This window comes from Streptopelia decaocto, assembly GCF_964273445.1.
Source record: "Streptopelia decaocto genome assembly, chromosome: 15".
Classification (NCBI taxonomy): Eukaryota; Metazoa; Chordata; class Aves; order Columbiformes; family Columbidae; genus Streptopelia; species Streptopelia decaocto.
In genome coordinates, this window is record NC_138670.1 from 5956456 (window position 1) to 5966401 (window position 9946).

At 60.3% G+C, this 9946-nt stretch overlaps 1 protein-coding gene across 1 annotated transcript; it reads left to right on the forward strand.

The window, feature by feature from the left end:
* Positions 1 to 3277: 3277 nt before the first annotated feature.
* CRYBB2 (crystallin beta B2) lies at positions 3278 to 5908 on the forward strand (the record flags this gene model as incomplete). The annotated part of the gene is made up of 5 exons (XM_082066150.1): positions 3278 to 3334; positions 4046 to 4164; positions 4918 to 5050; positions 5472 to 5614; positions 5740 to 5908. The coding sequence occupies 5 exons, from the start codon at positions 3278 to 3280 to the stop codon at positions 5906 to 5908; spliced, it is 621 nt and encodes a 206-aa protein (XP_081922276.1).
* Positions 5909 to 9946: the final 4038 nt, after the last annotated feature.

Below are 9946 nucleotides of genomic sequence, written 5' to 3' on the forward strand. Positions count from 1 at the left end.
CCTTGGTGTTTTTTTGTGCAAAAACCTCAATAAAGCTCTGAGCTGGAGGCTGCCGGGGGCCTGCCTGGTCCGGGGAGGGGTCGTGCTTGCGGGGGGTGCAGTGAGCGGGGCTGTGGTCCGGGGATGGGGGTGTATGGGTGGTCCCATGGCAGTGGCCCAGCACTCCTATGCAGAGCAGGAGTGGGGGAATTGCGAGTATGTGCAGCGTTATGTAAAGGCTGCAGCTTTCCAAAAATGAGCCCCAGTGCTGGTGTGGCTGGTGTGCGGAGCGGCACCAAGGTGACCCCCACACTGGGGGGGTGGCTCAGACCTGGGGGGTTGGTCTCCAGGCACTTGCCAAGAGTGTTCCCTGTGCCTTTGCTCCTTTCAAAGTGTCTCCCTGGCCCGGGGGAGCTCCGCTCCTGGTTCCTTCCCCCCTTTCCACAGCCCTGTTTGCTCTGCTGTGGGAGGGCATCCAGCCCAAGGGACACGGTGGTGGCCGGGGTGTCCTGGGGGACACAGGCAGCCTCAGAGAAGGGGGGTGTGGAGAACAGTTGTTCCCTGGCATAGCCAGACCTAGTGTACCCCAAAGGAGGACTCACCCTGCGGGGTGAGGGCTCTGCAGGGCCCCAAATCCAGCCCCGAGGAACCTTTGCACTGGCACCCAGGGTTGCTGCTCCCTGGGGATGGTCTTTAACATGTGGGGCTGCTGTTTTGGTTGCAAACACTGGGGTTTGGGGCTTCTCTGGGCCATGTCTCTGAGGATGCTGTCCCAGCATGGAGCATCCTCAGCTGTGCAGGCAGAGCCTGGCCCTGGGGACACAGTGGCCACATTTGAGGACCACTCAGGGCTGGTGGCAGAGATGGAAGATGGGCTTGAGGCTGCCTGAGCAACAAGCTGCTGCTCCAGAGGTTTTCTTTTTGGGCCTGGGTTTGCAGCTCTTAAAGGGGATTGCGTGGCCCTGAGTGGCAAAAGCTGCTGCCAGGACAGTCCATGGGTCCCAGGTGTCTGCAGCTGCCTGCAGCATCACCCCTGCTCACGGCTGAGATGGGCTAAAACCAGCCCAGCAGAGCCAAGGGGAGGGGACCGCAGCCCGTCAGGAGCTGCGCTCAGCACCGTGTCTGCCGCTCACCGGGCTGTGTGCGGGGCCAGGCCAGGATGTGCCAAACAGCCATGGGGATGCACACGCCCTGTGCTGGGACCTGGGGCAGGGACCCCTGTGAATTAACCCAGGCAGATGGGGAGGGGCTGGAGGAGCCCTCTGCAGTGCCACAGCCGGAGGCACGGGAGGTGGAGGAGGATGGTGACAGGGCTGGGAGCTATCGGGGGCACTGGCTCACAAACCCAACCTGCTGAACCCCATCCGTGTCATGCTGTGAGTTCCCGCAGAGCTGCACTGTTTGCAGCAGCCCCTGCGACTCCATCACCCAGGGTGGAGGGTCCAACCCCTCACGTATCCCTGCTAGGGCAGGCGATGGTGGCAATGCCCCATGGGGGTGACGGTGTGTGCGGGGCTGGGGCAGCGTCTGGAGGTGCTGTCGAGAAGCCAGCAGTGCATCTGCTGTGGGACCCCCCGAAACGTGTGCAGAAGAGAGCTGGCTTAGGCCACGTTAATGCAGTGTGACACTTGCTGTGGTGACAAGGGGGGTGTCCTGCTCCTCTGGGGGGCTGAGAGGGGCCTGCGTGTGCTGCACAGCACCCAGAGAGTCTGATAGCTGTGTTGTCATCCCCCCACAACCCTGACATGTCCCCAGGTCACCTGGTAGCACAACATCAGAGAAGGGGTTTTGCTGCTGCCCGTAACCCTCAGCTCATCCCTGGACACAGCCCGGCTCTGGGGACACGTCTGGGGACGCGAGCCCCTGCCACAACATCAGCTGTGTCCTGGTGTGATGGAGGGACCTCTGTGCTGCTGTTCTTCCATCGCCATGGGGCCAGGACACTTCTCAGGGACCCCAAAATTGTGGAAGGGCTATCGGAGGAGGATCCCGACACCTGGTACCCAGGTGTCCCCATGCTCAGGCTGAGGATGCTGCCAGGTGCTGACCCATGTCGTGTCACCAGCACCAGCCCCTGCCTGTCCCCGAAGCTCGGGGTCAGCCACAGGAATGGCAGCGGGAAGGGGCTCCCGTGGTGTCCCCAGGACCCTCGCAGGGTCCCTCTGCGCTGTCGCTGGCTGTGGGGTGCAGGCGCTGCTTCTCTGGCGATGCAGACAGGCAAAGCCAGAGGTTTATCGGTTATTGGAAGGCTGGTTTATCACGCATGGAAAGAGCCAACTGCAGCAGTTTTCAGTGGGTCGGGCGGCTGGCTGGTTTGTTGGAGGGATAAAGTCTCTGGCTCCAAAACTCCTGAAGCAGGGCTGGCGGGCGCTTTGTTTGCAAGGGCCGGGCTGGGTCTTGGCATGCGTTTGGCTGATGCATGCAAACTCCAAATCTCCTTGCAACAAACGCAACAAAGCGGGCGACTCGAATGTGAAAGCTAATGAAATAACTCCCCGACTTGGTGTTTGGGGAGACAAAGGCTGTGGCCGATCAGCTGACCTTGGTTTTCATTGGGGTTTAATCCAGCATTCTCGCTTTGAATCACGCTTTAACTATTTTGTAAATAGTTTTGGCACCATTCTTCTGCAGCTCTGTATAAATTCCACCTCTCGGCCGCAGCCCTTCACTGGCTCGAGCGGGTACTGATATAACTGGTAAGATTTTTCTATTTATCACCCTCATTTTTGTCGTTGCCTTCTCCTGGCCCTGGTGCCGGAGCTCCCTCCTGCAGCACCGGGCAGAGGTGTGGGGCTGGCAGGGGGATGTGGGCACAAGGGGGTGAGCAATGGGGACCGTCCTGTCCATGCAGCCCAAACTGGGCACCTAGCTCAGGAGCATTCCTGCCTTGCTGCCCATTTTTTTTGTTTTTATCGGGAATGATCCTTTTTCACCTGTTTCGGAGCTTGCTCAGACACGGGGGATCTCACTGGGCTTGAGGACGAGGGTGTTTCATCAGGGTGACCCTGCACAGTCACATGCATGGCTGGGATGGGCGGTGGGAGCCTGGTGCTTCTCCCCGTCACCCCGTTCAGGCACCCGCATGGGACAGGGACCCCTCGGCTGTCACTGGCTGGGCAGGGACAGTGGGAGAAGCCCCAGCTGCAGGGGCTGGGCACCCTGCAAAAGCCTTTTTGTGCAGCTCCGGGGCACGGGCAGGGACACAGACACGGGGCCATGAGTACAGTCCTGGTTGCATCCTCCATGGCAGCTTTTAACCCTCCAAGTTTCCTGCCCCAGGCAGCGGACACCCCAGCTGATGATGGCTTCCGAGCACCAGATGCCAGCCTCCAAGCAGCAGCAACCCAGCTCCAAGGTCAGTGCGTGGCTTCTCCTCAGCTCCGCCATGAGGCTGGGGCATCCTTAGCCTCACTGAGCACCCAGATCAATCTCTTGGGGTGTGAGGGGGTCCCTTCCAGGCTGAGAGCAGCCGAGCTGCCACCATGCAGCCCCCACCAGCCCCTGCAGCACTCCCGGCTGGTGCTGAGCCCATGGCAGGGGGACAAGGGGATGGGCAGCGTGGTGGGGGGGGCACAGCATTTTGCTGGTGTCCCACAGCCCCAGCGCAGGTGGAGCGGGTGGGAACAGACCAACTCCACATCTCCCGCCACCTCTGCAGACTCAGCAGTTCTGGTCCCCACTGACCCGTGAAATGTGGCTGAGCTGGCGGTTCTCAGCCCCTGGTGCCTCCCCGCTATATGCCGGGTGCCCGGTTCGCTGCGTCCCACCAGCAGCCCCGAAGCTGCTCGGCTGTTTGAACCCCGGTGCGAGCGCGGGTGTCCCTCTGCGAGCATCAGCAGGCACTGGGCTGGCGCTGGCGGGGACTCACTGGCATCCAGGAGCAAGAGCAGCGTGCTCATGGGGATGGAAACGTTGGTTCACGCTCACAGGCTCGCTAAAAGTCACTGAAGCGCAGGTTTGGGGGTGTGGGGTGCAGCAGACATGGGGCTGCGCTGAGTCGGTGGCTGGGGACAGCGTGTGCCCGCCTCATGGCGTGTCCCCCTCTGAGGTCCCCGCTCTCCCCCAGATCGCCATCTTCGAGCAGGAGAACTTCCAGGGCCGCTGCCATGAGCTCAGCGGCGCCTGCCACAACCTGAAGGAAGCCGGTGTGGACAAAGTGGGCTCCATCCTCGTGCACTCTGGACCGTACGTGCTCGGGGGCTGGGGGGCTGTGGTGGGGCGTGGGAGGGGGGCAGGGTGGGATGTGGAGGGGGTGTCCCAGCTGCTGGCACCCACAGCGCACCCAGGATTTCACGTTGCCACCGCTGACGTGCTGTTGGCCCAACCTTGTCCCAGTGCCGGGGATGAGCAAGGGTGACAGTGTCGCCTGAGCAGGCTGGTGTCCCCCAGCCCTGCTCAGCAGGGGGAGGCTGGAGGGGTGGGGACATGGGCACAGTTTGCATGTTCCCCGGTTCTGATTCCTTCCTTGTGGATGCAGGGACAGGAGGGGATGGGACCCCCTCGGCAGTGCCGATGGCACCTCCTCTCCTCATTCCCCTGCCGACCCCGGGGGGCTGGAGGGCTCTGGGCAGTGGGGAGCCCCTGAAAAGAACCTGGGGGACCACAGTGGGGGTTCCCTGTCTGTACCCACGGCCGGCACCCAGGAACACCAGGGCAGCTGTGGAGCACCCTGGCAGGAACACAGCCCCGTGGGGAACACTTGGGTGACCATGTCCTTCTGCAGGTCCCCAGGGACTGAGGATGGGTGGCCACCATGTCGCAGCATCCCCAGTGGCACCTCACCAGGCACCACGGGGCTTGTTTCCATTTCCACTAGGGAGTGGAGGGGTCTGTGTCCCGCCGGGGGGCACAGACATGGGCTCAGCCCAGGTATGTTTGCCGGGGTCCCCGTCCCCGCGCTGCTGCCCCATCTGAAGCTCGTCCCCTGCTCTCTTCCAGCTGGGTGGGCTACGAGCAGGCAAGCTGCAAAGGGGAGCAGTTTGTGTTTGAGAAGGGGGAGTACCCTCGCTGGGACTCCTGGACCAACAGCCGGAGAAGCGACAGCATCACTTCCCTGAGACCCATCAAAGTGGTGAGAGCACCCAGACAGCCACTACCCACCCGCCAGACCAAGGTCTGCAGCCAGAAATCTTCCCCAGCCTTCCCCCGCCCCCCAGCCCCGTGGCGAGGGGCACCCCCTCCTGCGCACCCTCGCCCCAGCCCTGGGGGCCCGGGGAGCCGGTGGGGGGTCGGAGGGAGCGCGGGGACGGGGACAGTGGCAGGTGGCCCCCAAGCAGAGGACATCTGCTGGTAAGTCTGGCAGTGCCTGCGCAGGCACCGGCTCTCGGAGCTGGATGGAGGGATGCGGAGCACCCCGGTATCAGTGGGGGAGCAGCGGCACATGGTGCCAGCCCCTTGCTTCGGTTTCCCCATAGCCCTGAGCTTTATCCCCCCTGTCCCAGCCCCGGGTGCTGGCAGCCGCTGACGCCCCGTTTCTTCTCTCCCCGCTGCAGGACAGCCAGGAGCACAAGATCGTGCTGTACGAAAACCCCAGCTTCACCGGCAAGAAGATCGAAATCATAGATGACGACGTGCCCAGCTTCCACGCACACGGCTACCAGGAGAAGGTCTCATCCGTGCGGGTGCAGAGCGGCACGTGAGTACCGGGGTGGTGGGACCTGGGCGATGCCGGAGCATAGTGTGGCTGAGCAGCCTTGGCCATGTCGTGCCGCGGCTGCTCGGCCAGGTGTCAGTGTGTGACCCCCCCGCTTGCCTCGGCAGGTGGGTGGGATACCAGTACCCTGGCTACCGGGGCTACCAGTACCTGTTTGAAAAGGGGGACTACAAGGACAGCTCAGACTTCGGCGCCCAGCACCCCCAGATCCAGTCGGTCAGGCGCATCCGGGACATGCAGTGGCACCAGCGCGGTGCCTACCACCCCACCAACTAGAGCCCCCAGCCCGCGCTGGGGCACGGGGAGCAGAGCAAGCTTGTCCCCGGCCACCGCTGTCCCCATGGCCTCCCCTCCCGCCCCCTCCGTGTGATGCGCACCGCTGCCGAAGCAACTGAATAAAGCTTGGAGTTTCAAAGTCCCGGCTTTGGCCCCGTCATTCCTGGGGGTGCTGCCAGCAGGGTGCCCATCCTGACCCCATGCTCCCGGGCAGGGAGGGGGGCACTTCGCTGCACTCCTGATTCTCCCAGTGCCACCCGCATCCCACCCTCCTGCTCATCACCAGCGGTGCTGCTGTGCTCACTGCCGGTGCTGACAGAGCGGGGAACTGCCCAGAGCGGGGAGCTGGGGGCTCGGCAAGAGGGACAGGAGCTGCTCACCCCCCTGCAGCCGCTGCCCCGGGGGGGTTCAGCCAGACCACAGTGGCCGTGAGACTCAGCCCTGTCCTGGGGGCCATTGCGGCTCCTCGGCAGCCATGTGTCCCACGGCAAACGTCCCCAAAGCGTAGTGGTGACAAGGTGGAGGTTTGCCCTTCCAGCCAGGATTCCTCCAAGACAAATAATTGCTTTAATTATTAAGCATAATAAGCTTTAATTAGCAATTAAAGGGGGAGCATGGACCTGCCTGTGGCTGCTTGGCCACAGCATTTTGGTGTGAACACCAGGAAAACCAGGAATCGCAGGGTGATGGGGATGCAGGTTGCCCCTCTCCATCGCCTCCCGTGTGCAGCCACCCCAGTGGGTGCAGTTTTGCCCCCGAATCCTCCACGTTTCAGAGCACTTTCCACTGTGCACAAGATGACTGAGCCTGGTGTAAATCACTGGTTTGGCAAGGCCCAGCTCCACGGGATGATAATCTGAATTAATCATTTGCCAAATGTTGCTGTGAAATGTCAGCTCCTCGGTGAGTCGTGCTTTGGCAGCGTGCTGCCGCGTCGCCTCGACCGAGCCGCTTCCCTGAGAAAATCTGTGCCTTTCCCTCAATGGGGAAAAATCAGAATGATCCCAGAGCTGAGAATTTCTCATGAAAAATGGGGTTTTAATGGAAGTAATGACACGTACCCTGCTGTGCTGCTGATGGGTGAGCTCTGCCTCATCTGGGCAGTTGGCTGTGAATCGTCAGTGGGAAATGGCATCATCTGGGGGTGCAAACTGCTAAAATCAGCGATGAGGCTGAGCAGAGACCTGCAGCCAGGAACCAGGGCAGCCCCGCAGGGACCACAGAGCCCGGTGTGAGCAGTGAGGGGGTTCTGGGGGAAAATGCACCAAAAGCAGAATTGGAAAATGTGAGTGAGCCCAGAGGCGCTCGTCTGGGACCTGTTGAGGGAGTTTCCTCAGTGGGCGGCTGAGTGCACCCAGGTGGGTGCCCTCAGGTCACCTCGATACAGCTTTAGCTCTGCTAAGGTGGGTTTTTCCACTCTCTGGCTGCTCCCCAGGGCACTGAGGGCCACTAGGCTGCCCCAGGTGCCCGTGGCCAGGGGACTCAGCAATACCCTGCCCCCTGAGTCCTGCTTGGTGGCATCACCTCCCCAGGATGTCACCCCTCGCTGCTTGCCCCAAGTTTTCATGGCCTGAGCCACAGATGGGAGGAAACGGAGGTGCCGGGGGTTTGCGGGGGGGGTGGGCTGTACCCGCTTGCCGCGGGGCTATGGCAGCACCGCAGAGCAGGCGGTTTCTGCAGGGGATGGCGTGGGAGGAGATGTGTTTTCCTGACCGAGTGAGGGCTTCTGTTCCACAGCAGCTGCTGCCGTTCTGACTCACAGCTGCTCATCGGTAACCCCAGCCCCAAATCCTGCCGTCACCAAAGGGACTCCCATCCCCTCCTGCAAATGGGTGGCTGCAGGGCAATGTCACTCTCTGTGCCACCTGCGCTGCAGCTGCTGTCAGGTCCCAGCTCTCCTCCGTGGTGGGACCGGTGTTGTCCCCTGGTCAGCCTCCCAGCACCATGGCTGGGATCGTTTTTCAGCACCTTATGGTTTTTCCAGAGGTTTGGATCCAGCGCCCGGGGCTGTGGGCAGCTCACCCTGGCTCCATGTGCTCCGCCTGCACGGTCCCTCCCTCCAGCTCCCCTTTGCCATTTGGAGGAAGGGGGAGCAGAAACGGGGACCAGGAGGCTGCTCAGCTCAGCAGACACCCCAATAGCAGGAGCTGCTGGTTGGCACTTGAAGCCGAATAACAGAGCTGAGGCGCACAGGGTGCGTTTGAGGGCAGCAGCAGCTCCCCTGTGCACAGAGCACCCGTGGCTTTGGGGGGATTCGCCACCATTGGAAACGTCACCAAGGAACCGAGTGTTTCGGGAGACATTGTCACCCGACCGGCACAGCTCCTCAGCGTGGCTGAGCAGACACGCCGCTGCGTCGGCAACAAATGTGATGGGATTTTTTAATTTTTTTAAAAAGAAATTTATTCAAAAGCATAAGATCGCCTCCATCCCACACAAGCTGTGGAGGTGCCATCTGGCACGCTGCTTTCCTGCCGCCCATGTCCCCAGCACAGCCACAGTGTCCCCAGACCCCTCGGGCTGTGTCTTTTGGACTGTGTCCCCCGCACTGTCCCCAGCCCTGGCTGCGGGGGGGTGTGCAGGGGAACACGGGCGCTGTCGGCGCGGGAGCTGCTGATATTTCAGCGGGCCCACGGCTCTGCCAGCGGGTGGGTGGTTTTGCTGTCGTGCCAACCAACAGGAGAGCTAAAGCTGTTCTCCAGACTGGCAAAGGAGGGTTTTTTTTCACCCAGTGAATACTACAGGGGGCTCAGAGCCGCCAGCCCCCCAGGTGGTTCCAGCCCCTCGGGTGGCTGGTTCTTCCTGTGCCTGCAGTCAGGGGGGCACATTCGGTGCCCATGGGAGCTGCGGGTGCCATGGGGGGAGCCCCGGGGACCCTCTGCAGGTGAATCCCCGAGCGCGGGAGCCCGGGCTGTGCCTGCGGCTGGAGGCAGGAACAGCTGCTGCCTGCGGGGAAAAGCACGGCAGCGATTTCCCAGGGAGTAATTAACGTCAGAATAAAAATAATGCCAAACCCTGGCTAAATTGCATCTGAGGTTTAGCTGCCTTTTCCTTCCTGTTTCATTTTTCAGCTTGAGCATCATCCGTTGTCCATCCTTGGAACGTGCATTGCTGGGGGACCGTGTTTGATGTGGGGTGAGCTGGTGGGAGGAAGCAAATGTGATGAAAAGAGATGAGAACGTGTCCGTGTGCTCACACCGACTTTCCTTTGCCCACCGAGCCCTGCGGCAGCAGCGGGTGAACCCCCTTCATGCGTGGGGTGCCAGGGCCCTGGGAGATACCCCCATGTCAGGGAAACCATTGGCTAAAAACAATACTCTTGAAAAATATGAAATGTTTATTCTTACCTAGAGTCGGGGGAGTCTTATCTGCAGGCTGGAGACTTTGGGTATTAGACGTGCTTTGCTAACTCTTAGGGGTTTGCTGTGGGTTTCACAGATTTTTACCCTTTGAAAATCACTGTTGTTGTTATGTTTAATCCTCCAGCTTCTAGAGCCATGTATTTACATGAGATTCTTACCTTACATTTTCCTTTTTCTTTAAATTAAATTGAGCCTCTAGCCTCATGTTTGTACATACATGCACAGATCCTAGCCACTACTATTAACGGCTTAAGAAAGGAAGGAAAAATAAGCAGGAATCCAGCATATATTATTAAAGTGTTGTGTTTTTTGGGGCAGATTTGTGATTAATCAGTGCTCAGCTTTGGCATGTGGAAAAGTAATCTCACCCCTGATTAATGTGAAAGCTGGGATGTGAGTGAAATAACCCAGTGTTATTTCTCTAGACAAGATAGGAGCCTGTCCCCACTTCGGTGAGTGACATGGGGCTCCTGATGTCCCCAGGGTGGTGGGGAGCAGTTACAAAATCACCTGTTTGTAGTGACCAGTTTTTAATCCTCCTATGTGAAGGGTGTATGCGGTCAAGTAATTTTTCCATTTCAGGCTGTGACCGCTGCATCCAAAACACAGGATTAGTGGTGGAGGTGAAATCAGCTGGGACTGGTGGTCGCTGGCTGCCGGGACAGGACCCGGTACC